Source organism: Culex quinquefasciatus, chromosome 2 (genome assembly GCF_015732765.1).
Source record: "Culex quinquefasciatus strain JHB chromosome 2, VPISU_Cqui_1.0_pri_paternal, whole genome shotgun sequence".
In the NCBI taxonomy this organism is placed as follows: Eukaryota; Metazoa; Arthropoda; class Insecta; order Diptera; family Culicidae; genus Culex; species Culex quinquefasciatus.
In genome coordinates, this window is record NC_051862.1 from 10,702,848 (window position 1) to 10,724,101 (window position 21,254).

The following is a 21,254-nucleotide window of genomic DNA, read 5'->3' on the forward strand; positions in this document are numbered from 1 at the left end:
AGGGAGCGGTCGTGGCTGAATGGTTACGATGTTCGCTTTATAAGCGAATGGTTCTGGGTTCGATACCCATCTGCTCCCAACGAGTTCTGGACTCATTAAATTTGGAATTGATGAAAAAACTTCAAGCTCACGGCGGGGTTCGATCCCCTGTCCTTAGGATTGGTAAGCAAAATGCTTTCCACTTAACCGTGGAGCATTGGTAGCTTGAGGAGGAATCAGACTGCTATAGTTGAATCCAAGAATCGCATTGAATGCAAGTTTGAACATCAGAACTCAAACAAGATTGCATGCAAGATTTGCAAGCGCAGTTGAAATTGAATCTAAAAATATACGCCTGGACGACTGATAGAATTCATCCAATAAGAGATGAGAAGAATTGAAAGCATTCCCATTAGAAATGAGAACACACGAAGAATTCGAACAACAATGCAAGCGGTCGTTACCATTCGCCTAGGGTGGCTCCTCAGACCATTCACCTTCCCAAAAACCGTCCAACTCCAAGCGAAACTTACTTGAGGATACCGTGGAGATTTTCCCTTAATACTCTTAAAAAAGTGGAGCATCAACACTTCCCGTCTTCCAATTCCCTTTCCTTGTCCCTGGTGCGCGGTGGAGATGGGAGCGGCCGGCAATGGACGGCTGCCATGGTGGTGAGAATCTGGTTCAGGTGGAATTGGTTCTATTCCCAATTATCGATTCCTAGGCAACTTGGGCTTAGACAATCATCACATCACATGGCGAAAATCCAGTCTGCAATCCGCTAAAATCACCGTCTCCTAGCGAAGCGAAGCGAAGCGAAGCGAAGTAGATAAAGAAATTACCAATACTTAATAAATTGAGGTAACGAACAAGCTTAGATTGTATTGAGGGCAACTTACAGGGAAGATGAGAAATTATTCAAATAGATAAATAAAGAAAGGCACAAAATTGACATCGCTGCCATATTAAGGGAAAGAAGACAGTTTGTTACAGCAGCATCAATTGGTAAAATAGAGTGAAAAAGCGTTGAGAAATAAGAGAATCAAATAAGTAAAATCGAAATCAAATGGAGGATAGTAAACAGAAGCCGTATTAGAAAATCAGTATCGCGCCCCTTTCTTCTATCTGTCTCTACTCTGACCCTCGCTGGTCAAAGGTTTACGAGTCGTTTCCACAGGCCACCAGCTAGGTTACACCTTGTCATCATGATGACTAAACCAAGCCAACGTGGAGGTAAGAAAATAGGACACTTGCAAGGAACCAGAGCCATGCTGTTTTGTCCAAACAGCACTACGGATGTAGTTGGGCTCCATCCGGGATGTTCCTCGCCTGGGTGTCAACCGACGAGTATCATCAGTATCATGCACCCTTGACCTGCAGGTAAGGAGTTCAAGGATGCCATCAAATTTACATTGGAAGGTCAGCTTCCAGTTTTTCTCTCCCCTTTTAGTTCGTGTGATCACTCACTGCAGAATTACTGCAGAATTCTGTACGAGTCGTGCGAAAACTTGAAGACAACGATCTCGATGGGTCGACACGCTCATAGGAACCCGAATCTTTCAAAACTTCTTCACTTTCAACGCAGCCTCGATCGCATCACCCTCGCATTCAAAGTCGTATCTATTATATTAGTTTGATGCTCGATTAAAGCTCCAAAAATACTATTTAGGCTATAAACTTACCAGCAACAGTACCGCCTCGAGTAAGCACGCAAATGTATGTTACTTACTGGCCAAAAAGATCAAATTTAATGCACTTTTGATCATAATTTCTATTTTGCGAGACCATTTCTCATGATTTTGTTGACACACACGCGAGAAACCCTCAAACGCTTAATGAATATCGCCAAAATTAACTTTTCACTTTCGCTTACTTTTTCGAGGCGCTTTCGATACAAAACTGCCCCCAACTTTCGGCAACATGTTCTTTTGCACATTAGTTAGTCACTCGCTTGAAAAATAATCCAGAAACATGTAAATGATTAGCAAGCGCCATCAAAAAAACAAACGCGCAAGGTCTTTTGATGTTTGACTTTTGACTACCCATTCTAATCGAAGGCTGAAGAAAACCGAGCGAGAAGCGATGGCAAATAAAGAACAAAGGGTGGCTACCAACACCACCTGCAGCGCCTGTTGGAGCCAGTGATGCCAGGAAATTTTTTCTATACTTTTCGTGAGTGTTCGCTTAAAATTTCATCAATTTTGGCAGCACTAAGCAGACCCAAAAGAGCGCTGGAAGTAAAAAAAGTAAGCTGAAAATATAAAAATGGGCGTTGCCCAATGCATTCTCGTTTGATTAGAATACATTTTGGAAATATTTTTTTCAATTGCTTGTAAAAGGAATAGAATAACTTTTAGGAAAAGTGAAAATAAACAGAAATGTTCACAAAAAGTTGCTCTACTCGTTGGTGTACTTGGTTTTAGTAAATTTCAAGGAACACTACAGATTATCCAGCATCATTCTAACACGACCGCTTATTAGGCTGAAAAAAGGTATAGCTTCAAATATTAAATGATTTTTTTATTAAAAGAGTGAATAAAGGTGTAATAAATTAATCTTTATTGTGTAACTAATAGCAACGATAATTAACCCTCATTGTGTCCATCTTTCGCAACTGAAACGTAATTAGCACTAATCAGGACTACGACTGATAAAAAAAAAACTTTCGCGTCAAAAAGGGTCACCATAATTGGCAAACTTTTACAATTACTTTCGCGCACGTTCTCCGCCAACATCCGGACAACCGATTCAAATCACCTCACTGTGTTCGTTAATTAGACCTCGTTTGTGGTCGCAATTTCGTTGAACGGGTACACCTTGGTCGTGGGACAGAACAAATCGCCAAAAACTCCACTGCAAAAAAAAAGATGAGAAAAAGAAATTTAAATTACAAAAAAAAAAATCGAATTCCCTCCCCCTGGCAAAAAAAAAACTTTTGATTGACTTACGCCTGCACGTCGCTAAGGTAGCCCATCCGGAACGTGGGCGGCCAATCGGCGGCGGCCCGGAACGAGAAGCACTCCGGTCGCTTTGCGGTGGCCCGGAACTCGTTCCGGAAGGCACTGTTGTAAAAGTACGGACACAGCCCGTGGTTGCCCTTCGGGAAGGGTCCGGCCGCCAGCTGGCTGCGGCCACAGTTGCCCATCATCCAGTTCTGGTGGCAGTCGCGTCGGAACGTGCCGAATTCGGCACTCGTGTGGATGCACTGGACGTTGCGGGCCGCCAGGCGGGGGTTCAGCACCGAGAACGTTCCGTCCGAGTCGAAGCCGGGCCCGGCGGGTTCGCACACTGTGGGTTTTGGAATAGGAATTAACGATTGTTTAATATTTTTTCGTTTTTCGAGTGATTTTATAGCCTTTCCTTAGTAAGGTGAGGAAGGCAAATACCGGTGCACTTAATCAAAATTTCACAAAAAAAAATTTCAATTCCACATTAAATTTTTCATCAAAAGGAGATTTTTGAAAACATAGAATTTCATCCTTGTTTCGAAACTATTCACGAAAAAAATTTTTTGCTCAAAAAACAAAAAAGAAATAAGTTGGACAAAGACTTTAAAAAAGGATAACAATATTATAAAAATAAATAAGAACAAAGTTTAACAAAATCGCTTTATTTAGGAAAAACTGAATCAAAGATTCGGAATTATTTATCCTTATTTGTTAAGAAAACTTCGACTGAAGCACAGCTTTTCGATAACAAACAAATACTTAGGGGATTCGTCACTAGCAGAAGGTTCAGGGATCAAATCCCGGTCGGTACCTTTTACTTTTGGGGCAAGAACTGTCAATGATGGTGCTGAATTCAGGGTCCAGAAGTTGTAAATTGAAATGAAAAAAATAATCACTATATGAGAATGCATCTACAAACATTACAAAGAAAACCATTTTTGATAGAAAAATCCTGAATCAAGATTGGAATGTTTTTCTAAGGCAAACATGGCCGCCAAATGGCCGATCGGTAATGATGCCTTTCAGAGCCTTAAACATAGAAATTTGAACTTTGAATATCAACAAAAACGTATGGCAAAAATCGAACAAATGTATGAAAAATCCAATTTTCTTACGATTTTGTCTGCAGAGTGCGCTGCTTCCATCCAAATAGGGTACGTTATCCATTAGTGGACCCTCTGAAGGGTTTTTGATGAAAAATTCAATAAAATCACAATTTCAAGCGTGTTGTTGCCTACAAATCTTTTATTTGGCATGTTCAGCATCATTTAAATCCATGTTGACTGATATTGAATTGTCCTTTGTACCAAAATAAGTGTTTTGAGTTTGACATCTGAAATCAGCCATGGCCACTAGCATTTTCACAACAAAACTGCATTTATATTTTATGATTGAGATAACTATTAAATCACTTTTTGACTTATCATTTAACTTCAGCAAGTCGAAATAATGCAAGTTTAAGGAACTTTAATAAAATAAAGCGAAGAACTGATCATTTTCGAGCAAAAATTAGGGGGGTCCAATATAGGACCACGAAAACCCAAACTTTTCCAAAAGTGGACCCCTGTTATGATACCTTAAAAAATGAAGAAAACTGTGTATTTAAGCAAAAGTTTTTCTTAAACATACAATAAATGCTTGTTGTTATCAACCTAAACGCATATTTTTTCAATTATGAGTATTAATATAGCTGTTTCATGTTAAAAGTACCAAAAATGCTAAAGCCGTAAAAAAATATAATTGATGAAAACTATAGTAAATTGTACTTAACTGAAGCATCATAATTGCAGTTTGAAATTATATTTTATAATAATAAATCAAGAACAACACATGCGTGGTTTATGAGCAACTGTAAACAAATCTATTGTTTAGTTTCGGTCAAACATTTATGTAATTAATATGAAAAAATGTGCACCAAAATTACTTTTTTTTATTATTTTATGTTTACAGTGATTTTTGAAACGTTTTCTCTGATCTTTTTCGGAAATAAATGTTTTTAAATGTCTGTTAGGTTTTTTGTTGTTTAAAGCCAAATTTGTTAACAAAACATATTTGTTTATGATGAAAAGTGAGCAAAATCCATCTTTTATTCATTATAACTATCATTATACCTACACCATGCATCAAAACATCAAATATCGGTTAAATTTGATATAAAAATAACAGTTTGCCAATAGTGGACCCGGGTCCACAATCAGATTATGGACCCGGGTCCACTATAGGAAAAGGGGGTCCAAACAGGCAAAAAAAACTTTTTTTTTTCAAATGGCTATTTTTCTGCTCAAAAAAAATAAACTGATAAAACAAATAGTCAAAATTGTTCAAAAGACTTCAATTTTCATTGTTTTGTACAAAGGGTTATGAAAAAGTGCTTAAAATATTGAAAATTTGTGAAAAATGAGCAATTCTCTGAGTTTTCGGTCATTCGATTTTTTTTGTATTTTTTAATCCGGCTGAAACTTTTTTGGTGCCTTCGGTATGCCCAAAGAAGCCAATTTGCATCATTAGTTTGTCCATATAATTTTCCATACAAATTTGGCAGCTGTCCATACAAAAATGATATGTGAAAATTCAAAAATCTGTATCTTTTGAAGGAATTTTTTGATCGAGTTGGTGTCTTCGACAAAGTTGTAGGTATGGATATGGACTACACTGAAAAAAAATGATACACGGTAAAAACAATTTTGGTGATTTTTTATTTAACTTTTTGTCACTAAAACTTGATTTGCAAAAAAACACTATTTTTATTTTTTTTTATTTTTTGATATGTTTTAGAGGACATAAAATGCCAACTTTTCAGAAATTTCCGGAATGGGCAAAAAATCTTTGACCGAGTTATGATTTTTTGAATCAATACTGATTTTTTCAAAAAATCGAAATATCGGTCGCAAAAATTTTTCAACTTAATTTTTCGATGTAAAATCGAATTTGCAATCAATTTTTGATAAAGTGCACCGTTTTCAAGATATAGCCATTTTTAGGTAACTTTTTTGAAAATAGTCGCAGTTTTCCATTTTTTAAAATTAGTGCCCATGTTTGCCCACCTTTGAAAAAAATATTTTTGAAAAGCTGAGAAAATTCTCTATATTTAGCTTTATTGAACTTTGTTGATGCGACCCATAGTTGCTGAGATATTGCTATGCAAAGGCTAAAAAACAGGAAAATTGATGTTTTCTAAGTCTCAACCAAACAACCCACCATTTTCTAATGTCGATATCTCAGCAACTATAGGTCCGATTTACAATGTTAAAACATGAAACATTCGTGAAATTTTCAGATCTTTTCGAAAAAAAATATTTTCAAAAATTCAAAATCAAGACTAACATTTTAAACGGGCCAAACATTCAATATTACGCCCATTTGAAATGTTAGTCTTGATTTTAAATTTTTGAAAATATTTTTTTTCGAAGAGATCGGAAAATTTTACGAATGTTTTATGTTTTAACATTGTAAATCGGACCTATAGTTGCTGAGATATCGACAATAGAAAATGTTGGGTTGTTTGGGTGAGACTTAGAAAACATCAATTTTCCTGTTTTTTAGCCTTTGCATAGCATTTATCTCAGCAACTATGGATCGCATCAACAAAGTTCAATAAAGCCAAATATAGAGAATTTTCTCAGCTTTTCAAAAATATGTTTTTCAAAGGTGGGCAAACATGGGCACTAATTTTAAAAAATGAAAAACTGCGACAATTTTCAAAAAAGTTACCTAAAAATGGCTATAACTTGAAAACGGTGCACTTTATCAAAAATTCACTAAAGTACTTTTTGATTGCAAATTCGATTTTACATCGAAAAATGAAGTTGAAAAATTTTTGCGACCGATATTTCGATTTTTTGAAAAAATCAGTATTGATTCAAAAAATCATAACTCGGTCAAAGATTTTTTTCCCATTCTGGAAATTTCTGAAAAGTTGTCATTTTATGTCCTCTAAAACATATCAAAAAATAAAAAAAATTAAAAATAGTGTTTTTTTGCAAATCAAGTTTTAGTGACAAAAAGTTCAATAAAAAATCACCAAATTTTTTTTACCATGTAGCATTTTTTTTCAGTGTAGTCCATATCCATACCTACAACTTTGCCGAAGACACCAACTCGATCAAAAAATTCCTTCAAAAGATACATATTTTTGAATTTTCACATATCATTTTTGTATGACCAGCTGCCAAATTTGTATGGAAAATTATATGAACAAACTAATGATGCAAAATGGCTTCTTTGGGCATACCGAAGGCACCAAAAAAGTTTCAGCCGGATTAAAAAATACAAAAATTAAAATTAAAGAAAAAAGACCGATTCCGTAGAGAACTGCTCAAATGTGCTTCGGCTCTACTAGGGGGTCCACTAATGGTTAAAATACCCTACACTCAAAAGTGAAATTTTTATTTGAAATTGAATGCTCTACAACTTTGTCGAACTGTGCAGCTGTAAAACTAGATCTAGAAAAGTTATTAGCGATTTAAAAAATCCTTTTTGTATGAAAAACACGGCGTGTTTTCTAGAACAAACATTTCAAGAAAAAATAGTCATCATTACTGTCAAATGTGTCTTATAGGAAATTTTCTCAGCTTTTCAATGCTTCTAAGAGCGGGAAATTTCTGAGATATCTATTTTTTAAGTTTTTTGTTCTAAATTCCTTTATTATTTATTGTAAACTTTGTAATAACTATTCTGGGAACTTGTCAAATGATGTTTTTCATGTGTCATTTACTGATCAAAATGTGCAAAATAAGGCAAGAAACAACTTTGCAGAAGGTTGCAAATCGCTAAATATTTTTAAAATTAAGTTTAACCGAGTTTTTGAATATATGAGATTTATTCAGGTATGAAAATCATAAAACAGTATTAAAAAATATTTTTTTACAATAATTAAAAGATAATAACATAATTTTTGTGTACGAATATCACGTTTCTGCTCGGATTTAGCTTGAAATAAGCTAATTAAACCGATTTTTTTGTTGCAAGTTTGAGATTAGTAAGGATATCACTAGATTTTTATGAAAAAAAAATCATATTTCCTTAACCAAACATTAATCAATTGCATCGATACAAAATATGTTATATACTCAAAATTGAACTAAAAATTACTGTGGCGAGCTTCAGGAGAAAAACTTTTCATGAGTATGATATGATTTTTATAATTTTTATGTTGTATGAAATAATCAAGGAATCAGCAATATTATAGAAGTCTTATCTCAGCTTTTTAAAACGTTTTAAAAATACTTTGATTTTTGTTGGAATGGAAGCCTCTGTTTGATTTTTTCTGCTAAATAATATTTCATTTTTGTTTAAACCAAAAAATGTATGTGGCAGTTTTTTCAACATTCAGAGTTAAAACACACAAATTTTACTCCTACATTTAAATGCATTTTCAACAGTAAAACTTTTTTTCGTTATTTCATACACATGAGAATATGACTTTTGAACCTTGCAACAGTAATTTGTAGAACATATTTGATTTTAAATCATCTTTTGGATCCATGTTCCCGGTTCATGTATGCTTTAAGAAGTATCATATTTATTCATAAAAATCTATTAATAAACTTAACAATCTCAAACCTGCAAAAAATCGATTGTATCAGCTCAATAAGAGTACACAAAAATTGTGTATTTATCTTTTAAATCTTGTAAATAATATTTTTAAGAAGGTTTTATGATTTTCATTTTTGAATAAATCCCATATATTCAAAAAATCGATTAAAATTAATTTAAAAAAAATGTTTAGCGATTTGCAACCTTCTCCAAAGATGCTTCTTGTCTTATTTTGCACATTTTGATGGGTAAATGACACATGAAAAACATAATTTGACAAGTTTCCAGAAAAGTTATTATAAAGTTTACAATAAATTATAAGGGAATTTAGAACAAAAAACTTAAAAAAATAGATATCTCAGAAATTTCCCGATGAAACATTTCGCTCTTAGAAGCATTGGAAAGCTGAGAAAAGCTGTCCTATAAGACACATTTGACAGTAGCGATGACTATTTTTTCTCCTTAAGGTTGCCCAGAAAACACGCCGTGTAAAAATGATGAATGAAATTTTTCATTAATTTTATGCTTGGGTATTAATGGGTTATTCTCACCAATTTCTCTCAAAATTGGCAAAGATGATTTAAATCACCCAAAAATCTTTTTATTTTTTTTCTGTGCATTCTAATGCGCAGTCATTTTAGTAATTTTTTGTGATGCAAAATCATTAAAATATTGAAGTTATCAAAACGTTACATCTTCAAGTTACTCACCATCCAGTCTTCCCAGCTTCCCCAGCCCAAACCGTCTTCCAGCTTCGATGGCCGCCTGCGCTCCAAAGCTAAACCCGAACATGTGCCCACTGGCCGGATCAAATCCGCGCCCTTCCAGCTCCCGCAGCTTCCACGTCAGAGTGTCCACCACGCGGTAAAAGTGTGGCACCAACCCACCGAAGTAGTCCTCCGTCACGGCGTACTTGCTAAAGTCCATACAGATGACACATCCCCCGCGGTACTCGGTCAGGTTGGACAGCGTGTCCGGAATCCACTCCGTTCGGTTGCAACCCTCCTTCCAGCCGTGGACCACGATCGAGAATTTATCCTTGTCCGTACAGCCATCACCTTCCACGAAGAAAATGTGCTCGTCTGGAGATGCCGTAACTCTGTCAAAATTTGAAGGAAAAAACACACACAATTTTTCACTTCACGCAACTTGAACTTTAAAAAGTAGCACAAACCGTTCACTGGAAGCAACGTGGACCGCGGCCAAAAGTCCAAAAAGGGCGCCAATTTGCACCACCCGTCTAACGAAGAACTGTCCCATATCTACTGCTCGGAATATGACCGTGTCGGATGACCAACTGCGCGACTATCAGCTGGCGAGTGGCCACCGCAGGCATCTTTATACGACTCGGATGCCGGTAGAACGTTCCGGTGGTTGAAACGCGCGTTAAGGGGTTACGAATTGCTTGTTCAAATTTTATTTATTTAACTCGTTGTATGAACTTCTTTTATTCCATTTAATTTTTCTATATATCTTTTATCATATTGTTTACGATTTTCTAACTTCATTGCCGATTCTGTTGACGTAACCCCGTCCCAAACTCAGCACTTGACCCATTTCTGGCTATTTTTGGGACCTTGGCAGCTTATCTGATTTTATCACAACTGTGACTTTATGAGCTTAGCATAAATCTGGACCTGCTGGTGCTGCTGGCTCCAACAACATCATGCATGCAGCAGGTTCCCAGGGAGGCTGCCGAGATAAGAGCATCGTGAGATGATACACCCGCGTGAGATATGAGTTAATTCTGGAGGTGCGTGCTTTGGGCCACCAGCTGTTGTAGTGGAAACTATAGGCTTCGCGCGCTCGTGGCTCATAAATAGTAGTGTTTTATGACCACCAAACCAGACACCCATACGGGATTGACGTCGCATGGCCTGGCTGGAGACACTCCACTGGGTGATTTTTATTTAGAACGAGGTGTTTTACCAGCCTGAATGATAATTTATAATTTTAAAATATTCTATCAGTATGTATAACGTTAAAAAAAAAAAACTTTTGTTGACATGCAATACGGCTTGTGATAATATAAAAAGAACAGTTTTAATAATTAAAGTGATTTAAAAGTTACACAATATATTTTGCCATAACAAGTATCAACAGAATACAAAAATTTAACTTTTTTTTGTTTTGGAATTTAAAATTAAACACAAATAAATTAATTTTTGAGACCATTAATTCTTTTTGCACATTACTGAGGGAAGGCTATAAAATCTCTCGAAAAATGAACTTTTCAGTTATACCTCCTAGACCTACCTTCATTTGTACATATCGACTCAGAATCACCAGCTGAGCAAATGTCTGTGTGTTTGGCTGTATGTAGACATGTGTACCGAACCAATGTCACTGGAATATCTTGTCACTGGCTGAGCCGATTTTGACCGTATTGGCCTCATTCGATTCGTCTTGGGGTCCCATAAGTCCCTATTGAAATTTATAAGATTTAGAAAAGCACATCAAAAGTTATGCTTAAAAAACTGCTGCATATAAATTTCATAGTTGAGCAGTTCTCTACGAAATCATTTTTTTTTGAATTTTAATTTTTATATTTTTTTAATCAGGCTGAACAATATTTTCAAAGATTTTGAATCAATACAAAAATATCAAAAGGACGTAATATTGAATGTTTGGTCTTTTTGAAATGTTAGTCTTGATTTAAAATTTATGAAAATATTTTTTTCGAAAGATCGGAAAATTTCACGAATGTTTAATGTTTTAACATTGTAAATCGGACCATTAGTTGCTGAGATATTGACATTAGAAAATGGTGGGTTGTTTGGGTGAGACTTAGAAAACATCAATTTTCTTGTTTTAAACCCTTTGCATGGCAATGTCTCAGCAACTAAGGGTCGTATCAACAAAGTCCGGATAAGCAAAATATTGAGAATTTTCTCAGCTTTTTATTATTTTTTTCAAAAGTGGGCAAACATGGGCACTGTTTTTAAAAAAATCAATAAATGTGACTATTTTGAAAAAAGTTACATAAACATGGCTATAACTTGAAAACGGTACACTTTATCAAAATTTCACCAAAGTACTTTTTGATTGCAAATTCAATTTTACATCGAAAAATGAAATTGAAAAAAATTTGCAACCGATATTTCGATTTTTTGACTAAAATTGTATTGATTCAAAAAATCATAACTCGGTCAAAGATTTTTTGCCCATTCTGGAAATTTCTGAAAAGTTGGCATTTGATGTCCTCTAAAGCATATCAGAAAATAAAATAAAAATTATAAAGATAGTGTTTTTTTGCAGATCAAGTTTTAGTGACAAAAAGTGAAATTAAAAATCACCAAAAATTTTTACCGTGTATCATTTTTGTCAGTGTAGTCCATATCCATTAGGGTGTTTCATCCAAACAAAAAAGTTCTCAGAATCAGGCAAACCGAGTTTCCCATAGTAGAGGATACCCATAGGGACTCTCATGCCAAATATCAGCCCATTTGGTTGAGAATTGGCCTGTCCCCAGCGGTTCAAAGTTTACATGTAAATTACTATGGGATTTTAGTGCTTTTCGTTCAATCGTTCCTACAGGTCTGGAGACAATATGGATTCACTCGGAATAAAGACAGGTGTTTAGAGGATGGTCCAATGAACAAATTACAGATGGAATTAGGGTTGTCCATTCTGTCCCCAAGGTGCGCATTGGATCGACGTCCGGTGTCTCCAGAATCAACGATTCACCCTTCAAATGTACGCATTGTCCTTAGTATGCTATGATGGCTAGCTGAAAATTACGACGCCCCATGCCAGACGGTGAACTACTAGGGGAACCTCGGTTTGCCTGATTTTGAGAACTTTTTTGTTTGGATGAAACACCCTAATATCCATACCTTCAACTTTGCCGAAGACACCAAATCGATCAAAAAATTCCTTCAAATGATACAGATTTTGGAAATTTCACATATCATTTTTGTATGGACAGCTGCCAAATTTGTATGGAAAATTATATGGACAAACTAATAATGCAAAATGGCTTTTTTGGGCATACCGAAGGCACCAAAAAAGTTTCAGCCGGATTAAAAAATACAGAAAAAATCGAATGACCGCAATCTCAGAAAATTGCTCAGTTTGCAAAAAAAAGGTGGTTTTGGCATAAAAACCTGCCATATTAAATATTTTTCAAAAGTTTCTGAAATGACCTTTCTTGTGGATTAAGAATTTTCAAGATCTAACTTACCTATATATTACAAGCAGTTTAAAAAAATGGTCTGAATTTAAATAACCTCAAATGGTCGGGTCTGATCGCCACGAAAAAGCCGTGTAGAGGGATGCCATTTTCTTCAAAGGCCGTATCTGTATAATCTTGACAAAAAGTCTGTAGATAGTCATCACTTATTTTCATTAGGACCTCTTAGGTGCTGCGATCACGTTAGCGGAGATTCATAAACCATATGGACACTTTAGGGGGGTTGGAATCACTCTATAAATGAGAGGAAGGCACCAACCACCTAAAGGTGGATTGAGTAACGTTTTTTAAATAAATTTTAAATTAAAACAAGTATCGATTTTTGGGAGTTCATTTTCGCTCGCGTTTTGAAAATGAATGGTGAGATTTCTTATGTTTTTTTTCGACTTTCAAAAATTTTTTTTAACGAGTTTCTTCTTTCAGATTTTCTTGAAAACATTGGCGGTCTCTATGTCAAGATTTCAAGTCGAACCTAAACGTTTCAATTTTCTGCGAACTTTTTTCTATATTCTGATTTCATCGATGAAGTATGTAAATTCTAAAGTTCTAAATGCGCTATTAGTACTTTTTTGTATTATGTTATCATCATAAGTTATCAGTTATTGAAATTTTCCAATTGATGTTCGGGAAAAATGTTATCAGTTGTATGTATGATCCCCATACCCACAGACAACTTGATCCCGAAACACATGTGAGCGCTAGGTAAACAATTCTATCATCTTTTACTCCGTAAGCTGTATACCCACGTGCATAAGTTTTTTTGCACGAATTTTAATGCTACAAATACCGGCGCATAGAATAAAATGATTTCCCTCTTCCCGCCCCAAGCGCCGGAAATTTATAGCGGGTGTAGGGACACTTTGCATAGACGCCCTTGCTTCCATCACGTCACTGAGGGTATGGAGCGACGAGAAATTAATAAGCATGCCCCCCCAGTCGAACCTTCATTAGAGAAGCAGGCAATCCACAACTCACAGCGAATGACTAAGGGAACACCCTACCGCGTATATAGTAATAATTGGGCGTGGTTGTCTTGGATGATATGAGTGAATGTTAGAATAAGTGTTAGAATATTTGGTTTTATAACAAGAACGGGCTCACCAATTGTTGATATCTTCGAGTCTAGTTTTTGAGCTTCATTTACTTGCAATCTGCAGAACTTCCAACGTCGAACATGACAAAACCTGGTACAGGAAATAGCACCCACGGGCCCAACGGTTGACCTTGGAAATACACTGGGGGAAGAACCATATCTCCCGATTTGCTACTGCTGCTCCTACAGATCCATGTTGACCACCGCGTTTTCTCCGACTCGCTTGAACCGTCGATGAGCACCGTATAATCTTGGACCATTGAGCCTTCATCTTTGATCTGCTTATGCTGCTGATTTGCACCGCTGACGATCGCGTTTTTAAGCCTGGCCACCGTTGACACCATTCAGAAGAACACACGAAGCTCGGAAAAATTTTCTTAACCGAAATTCCGGAACGAGCTAAGCTTCCCAACGAATTTGTCACAAAATTCACTTTTGATAATTCACTTTTGCATAAAATCCATGACAAAAAAAACGTCATCAGAAAAACCGCATCCGATCTCACGCACGGCTTACTTCGATCCCCCATCAAATACTTGAATGTGTTATCAGTTGTGCAATAAATAGGTTTTTTTTAGTTTTGTTTAGAAAATCGTTCATTTTTCGAATAATTTCAAAGAAAACTAGGAAACTGAAAATATGGGTTGAAAACATTCACGTGGTGTTTAAATATTGGCATAAACGCTTTTTAGAATCTTCCAATGTATATTGATGAGAACGTTGCAAAAGACCTTTAGTGCATACTTTTAAAAGTACACTGTGGGACAATTCTACAAAGTTTGGCATTATTTTATAAGCATTGAAACTTTTGCAATTATATTTTTAATCCTCAAAAACAACTATTATGCTACAATTTGTTGAAAATTGAATGAATTGTATTTATATACCTACAAACAGACACAAGTTTTCAAAATCATTCCATCTTGGAACGGTTCTTTCAAAAGACCGGAATTTCAAAAAGAACCGCGTCTCTTTTTTTGGGAGCGCTCTATTCAGAGAAGCGGTTCGCTCGTTTTTTGCCCACCTCTAGTTGCGTTGCATCATATAATGGGACACACTAGTGTTCGTTTGTCTCCATGGATATGCTCAATTCACCCAGAATGTAATTAAAACTAGCACAGACACATTATGTCAACGACGACATTTGCGAAATCGTTCACGTCACATCATCTTTACCCTGCAGCAACATCAGCCAGCAGCTAAGTGGGGCCACAGACAAACAGACGTTGAGCTTTTATGGCCGTTTGCGTTCGCGGCCATTTTGTTTGTTCACACTGCAAACCAACAGATTGCGCTAGTGAGGTTTGTCTGTGACCAGAGCCCTCATTGAGACGGAGTTTGCTCTAGCAATTGCAACTCGTTTCGCTGGTGACGAGGACCTTCATCCTCATTTTGTGTGAGTGTGTGAAATCACACTGTGGATGTGAGTTTGTATTCGAGTGTTTCGTCCTGCCTCCCTAGGGCTATACCGGAACCGGATCATCGACGCCATCGTCGTCACCATTTCCTACCCGTCAACGACGCTGGCGACGATTACGATGACATGGATCGAGATCGTATAGAATTGCGGAACTGGTGTTGAACGAAACAGTGACACGTGGACGTATCAGTTTGATATTTTTTTTTGAAATAATGGTTCACTAGCGCCTCTGAGTGGGTAGTGTTGGAACTACAGTTTGGTAGAAGGATTTAGAGCATCTCCATCGCAGTTGATAATTTTTTTCGAATCTTGTTCAAAATTAGATAAAATAATCTTTCGATCTATGCCCAGAATAAGTCGCAAATCTAAACCGAGAGAGAATTGCCCGCTGGCAGTGCACTGCAACTAGAGACGTCCTTGTCAAACTGGGAACACTGCCAAACCAAGTGCCAAGGCAAACCCATCGAGATCGACTTTGCTGTGTGGAGGGGCTTCAAAAGCGATAACACAATTTGCAAATCTGCAACTCAAAGGCACTGCAATCATCGAGATCTGGCACACAAGGACGTTAGAAAATGGGAAAATTGGACCAATTTCACCCATAAATAAACACTCGAAATTGCTAATAAAGAGGCCTGCAGGCGTGAATAACTTTGAGGAGAAGTGTTAGCATGTGACAACAATAAACATTTCATGAGAAGCATAAAGGCAAATTGATTCGAGCTGCATTATATTGGCACTGTAAATGTTCCCTTTTAAGATAATAGAACTTAAATCAGCTGAAAATCTTGTTTTTGTTACACAACCAGCACAATCTTGTCCATCAACAATGCACTTTTGCACACACAGTCTTGCTGTCACTTCCGGGCTGCAACTTCTCCGCCCAGTCCCAAAGCTGATAACGAATAAAAGATAATTGCATAACATGGGGATAACATGAAAAGCTCTAGTCCAGCAATGAATGTCCCGACGACGACCAGCAAGAAGCTTTCAGCTTATTTATTTATCAATAATATGCTTTTGAGCTTTTCTCTTGCCCAGAAATGTTGGCGACACGACAATTGTTGAGTTTGTTGAGATTCTTAGCATTATTCCTAAGTCGACAACGGTTGTCATCGAGCCAGCATAATGCAAATGCATTTCCGTCCTCTTTTCGTCCTTTTTAGATGTGCTGTTTAAGTGGAGAACAAGAAAGAGAACCAGTTGGGTGCTCTGCGTTTAGAAATTCATTGCACCAGGAGGAATGCATATAGAGAGAGATCAGAGAGGACAACACAAGTGACAAATGGTACCTCCTTCCGATTGGACCAGAAGCACCAGGCGGCTCCATACAAGATTTATTAGGTGTTGTTTTGTTTGAGACAGGAAATTCTACTCAAGTGTAGCAATATTTGAAAAAAGTGTTTTCATTGTGAAGCACTCTCTGTGACCAAAATGACCAAAATGACCAAAATGGCCAAAATGACCAAAATGACTAAAATGACCAAAATGACCAAAATGACCAAAATGACCAAAATGACCAAAATGACCAAAATGACCAAAATGACCAAAATGACCAAAATGACCAAAATGACCAAAATGACCAAAATGACCAAAATGACCAAAATGACCAAAATGACCAAAATGACCAAAATGACCAAAATGACCAAAATGACCAAAATGACCAAAATGAACAAAATGAACAAAATGACCAAAATGACCAAAATGAACAAAATGAACAAAATGACCAAAATGACCAAAATGACCAAAATGAACAAAATGAACAAAATGACCAAAATGACCAAAATGACCAAAATGACCAAAATGACCAAAATGACCAAAATGACCAAAATGACCAAAATTACCAAAATGACCAAAATGACCAAAATGACCAAAATGACCAAAATGACCAAAATGACCAAAATGAACAAAATGAACAAAATGACCAAAATGACCAAAATGACCAAAATGACCAAAATGACCAAAATGACCAAAATGACCAAAATGACCAAAATGACCAAAATGACCAAAATGACCAAAATGATCAAAATGACCAAAATGACCAAAATGACCAAAATTACCAAAATTACCAAAATTACCATGACCAAAATGACCAAAATGATCAAAATGACCAAAATGACCAAAATGACCAAAATTAGCAAAATTGCCAAAATGATCAAAATGACGAAAACTCAAATAAAATCTTTTGCCAATCACTTCGTTTTCACCTCCTTAAATCAACCAATCATTGTTGTTTACACTATAGGAAACATTTGCATAACCACGCATGTGAAGCCTTTTCAGTTGAACACACCGCACCTTACAATCCACCTTTTGTTGGCTGCCAAACTATAGAATGCACCTGTTTTCGGAATCTGCTTCCGCCGGCATTGCATTGTGTCGGCATATCGTTTTCGCGAAAATTTGGCCACGACGAACCAAGTTCGTTGGCAATCACATCTCAACAGCACTGGAAACGCCACTTCAACAGCAGCACCGGAAGTGGAAGCCCGGAATCCTGCAAGCCTAGCATTTTCAACCCACGTCTCGTCATCGCTGCTTCGTTTCGTTGCAACAATTCTTGGCACAAGCAATGCACATTGTTGTGTGAGCGGGGAAAATTAAATCTCGGGAAAGTTTTTCCTCCTACCCGTGCCCGGTTTCCGCCGGGATATCTTCGAAAAGTGCTCTTATTCAGCTTTTTAAGCCTCTTGTTTGGCACACAGTCTGAGGAACAGCAACAGTTCCGAAAAGTGGAAGGATGCTTCAAGCCGAGTTGAAAATTGTACAATTGAGTCGATTATAATATAAGCTAGGCGTATATAAGTTTGAGACTTTTTTCATTCCTCTGAGAAGCAAGGTCTTTTGACAAGGTTGTGCTTCTACTCGTGAAGAGCATATTTTTTTTTCTGTCAAACGAGACGAAAAATTAATGTTTGCTAATTCTGGCGGCAACATTGTACGATCGTGCAGCAGACGAAACAAAATTGCTTTAGAGGCTGGAAAATGTCGACTTTGAGAAGTTTGTTTTATTAACGGGTTTAGGCACTTCTTTCATCCGTAGCGCATGTGTAGCAATGACCGTAATTACGGAAGCAAGAGATTTTTTTTTTACAAAATTTTGATCACTGTGCAAGGTGACATTTCGTCTTATGAACGGCACTCAGCTTGTTCTAGTTGGTATTTTCGTTTAAAGTAATGTCGTTGGTAATGTTATGCTTATTGTCAGGTGAAAACCTCTAGTTATTGACATGCGTAATGTGTGGAAAATGCTAGAGAAAATGTAGGTTCTTTGGAAAAACTGATTTTAGCTATATTTTTATGCGAATGTGCTGTTAAGCTCTTAAAATGAGCGTCTGAAAAGCTGTTTTGATAACTTTTAATAGTTTTTACCCTTACCCTCTTGGTTTTCTATATTATTTCTCAGGGTCTTCGGGAGCTTTGAAGATATGTCTACAATTGTCTGTTCTTCAGAACCGGATGCAGCAGTTCTGCGACCAGATTTGCTAATTCATTTGTATAGGATTACTGAATTTACACAGTGTTTTCTGGATTCCAATGTTGTTGCTATGTCTAATTGAAACCGATGTCTCGTCAGTTCATCCAAGTACACATACAATACTTTCTGATTTCAGGGGAAATATACCCTGTTTAATCAAACACCTATCTTCGTCATATGAAGAGTTTGATGCTCGATTAAAGCTCCAAAAATACTATTTAGGCTATAAACTTACCAGCAACAGCACCGTCTCAAGTAAGCACTCAAATTTTTGCCATTTACTTGCCAAAAAGATCAAATTTAATGCACTTTTGACCATAATTTCAATTTTGCGAGACCATTTCTCATGATTTTGGTGGAAAATACATCCACACGGAAGATGAGAGTTAACTGCTTAACGAAAGTCGCCATCAAAATCTTTTTACTTGCTCTAACGATTTCAATGCGCTTAAGATATAAAATTGCTTCCAACTACCGGCAAAATGTTCTTTTGACCATTAGTTAGTCATTTACTTGATAAATAATCCCGAAACTTGTAAATAATTAGCAAGCGCCATAAAAAAAACAAACGCGCCGAGTTTTTTGACGTTTGAATTCTGACGACCTATTCCAATCGAAGACTGAAGAAAACCGAACGAGGATCGAAGGCAAATAAAGAACAACGGGTGGCCACCAACACCACCAGAAGCGCCTGTTGGAGCCAGTGATGCCAGGAAATTTTCTCTATGGCGAACACTACTTTTTGTGACTGTTCGCTTAAAATTTCATTAATTTTGACAGCACTAAGCAGACCCAAAAGAGCGCTGGAAGAAAAAAAAAACTAAGCTGAAAATATGAAAATGGGCGTGGCCAAATGCACTCGACTGATTAGAATGCATTTTTGAAATATTTTTTGTAAATGCTTGTAAAAGGAATAGCATAACTTTTAATAAAAGTGAAAATAAACAGTAATGTTCACAAAATGTTGCTCTATTTCGTTGGTGTACTTGGTTTTAGTAAATTTCAAGGAACACTCCAGATTATCCAGCATCATTCAAACACGACCGCTTATTAGGCTTTAAATAAGTATTAGAGTGTAACAAAAATGACTTTTTGGCGGGCATTCAGGGGTTTGTTCAGGTGGGCATACTGAGCCTAAATCCCAAATATGAGCTTGATTGGACGTAACAGGAGCTGGCGCTCCGCCCTTCAATTTTAAATGGAATTTAACCCGTAAAAAAAGATTTTTTCAAAAATGTCACTTTTTGAGGCATATTGGCCACCAATGCGTTTACCAAAAACATCACTGGCGTGTAGGCCAGATCCTTGCGCATCTTTTGGTATATATAACATTGAAGTTTGGAGCATACTGGAGCTCGGTACAGACCCTCAAAGTTTGGCCAGCTCCTGTTACGTCCAATCAAGCTCATATTTGGGATTTAGGCTCAGTATGCCCACCAGAACAAACCCCTGAATGCCCGCCAAAAAGTCATTTTTGTTACACTCTAATAAGTATATCTCCCCTATGTTGTTTTCTCGTGATTTTTTTTTTGTTTTTCGTGTTTCACTTTGTAATATTTGGTCGAAATTGTCAAATTTGTGTTTTTTTGGTGTAAGCTGGTAATAGTTTTAATCTGTAAAAGAGATCGAAAAAAATGTCAAATAAGGTTTTGTTTGGTTGAGAACCATTTTTCTAAATGTCAATGACAGGGTTGCGAATAAGCGAGTGAGCGCGAGCTAAACTTTCGGTGACACCAAAATTTTAAATCATCACCACTTCAGGCTGCAAATGATTGAAAACTCGTATTTTTTCGAATGTTCCAAAACGAAAGGGGTCGTACCGCCCCTCCGACATTACACATCGAAAAATGGACATCGGATTCGTGACCAAGGACAAAAATTACCCCTTTTGGGCTAGATCTCCTCTTTCAAAAGCAACCTGGTGCTTAAAATTTGGCTTGCGCTTTCTCGAGATATTTATTTTTTAAATTTACATGTTTTTGACCTTGAAATTGCTGTAACATTTGACCCTCAAGTCCAAATTAACATGTCAATGAATAAAACTGTTTGTTTTCTAGAGCTCTAAAAGTGCTCCGAATATCGCTTTTCTCTAAAACTTAACCCTGAATTGCCACGTTCAAAAAACTGATTTTTGAAGGTTTGCTCTAATACTTTCTATAAATTTGATCATAGAAGGCGTAGATTACGAAATAAAATTTTGGCGTCTTGGACAAAGTTGCTTGAATTGGCAAGCCCGACAACTTTTTAGAAGACAAAAAAAAAATCCCAAAAATATTCCTGTAAAGTTAGATTTCCATAATCACCCTAACCGCGAACCACCCTAATTTTAAACCAAACCAAAAGTCGCCCCTTTCCCTTTGCAACAACTCTTCTCAAGAGGCCAAATCTCCAAAACTTAACAATTTTTCGGAATATCCACTTTCCACTTAATTTTGCGATCTGGACCACTGTGCATTGAGAAGGAATTTTTGTATTGTGAACTTGGCATTCGAGCTGACCGTGCACGGTAGCAGCATCACGTCGCTGTTGCCCAGTCAAATCAATCCGAATTCTGAAACGGAATCTAATTAGAATCGTATACAAATTCCGTTACAAACGCAACAACCGGT

At 36.7% G+C, this 21,254-nt stretch overlaps 1 protein-coding gene across 1 annotated transcript; it reads right to left on the bottom strand.

The window, feature by feature from the left end:
* Nucleotides 1-2,550: 2,550 nt before the first annotated feature.
* Nucleotides 2,551-9,722, bottom strand: LOC6042352. The gene is made up of 4 exons (XM_038257114.1): nt 9,637-9,722; nt 9,173-9,561; nt 2,928-3,267; nt 2,551-2,832 (listed from the first exon to the last, which is right to left on the bottom strand). Exons 1-4 carry the CDS (start codon nt 9,720-9,722, stop codon nt 2,754-2,756), a joined length of 894 nt encoding a protein of 297 aa, XP_038113042.1. The 3' UTR covers nt 2,551-2,753.
* Between the last annotated feature and the right edge of the window lie 11,532 nt (nt 9,723-21,254).

What these genes read in the sequence shown, in the direction of transcription:
- LOC6042352 (XM_038257114.1), bottom strand. Translation starts at nt 9,722, where the DNA reads ATGGGACAGTTCTTCGTTAGACGGGTGGTGCAAATTGGCGCCCTTTTT. An exon ending in CACGTTGCTTCCAGTGAACG is followed by an intron (nt 9,562 to 9,636) that starts GTTTGTGCTACT and finishes AAATTTTGACAG; the next exon opens with AGTTACGGCATCTCCAGACG. An exon ending in TACCTTAGCGACGTGCAGGC is followed by an intron (nt 2,833 to 2,927) that starts GTAAGTCAATCA and finishes TTTTTTTTGCAG; the next exon opens with TGGAGTTTTTGGCGATTTGT.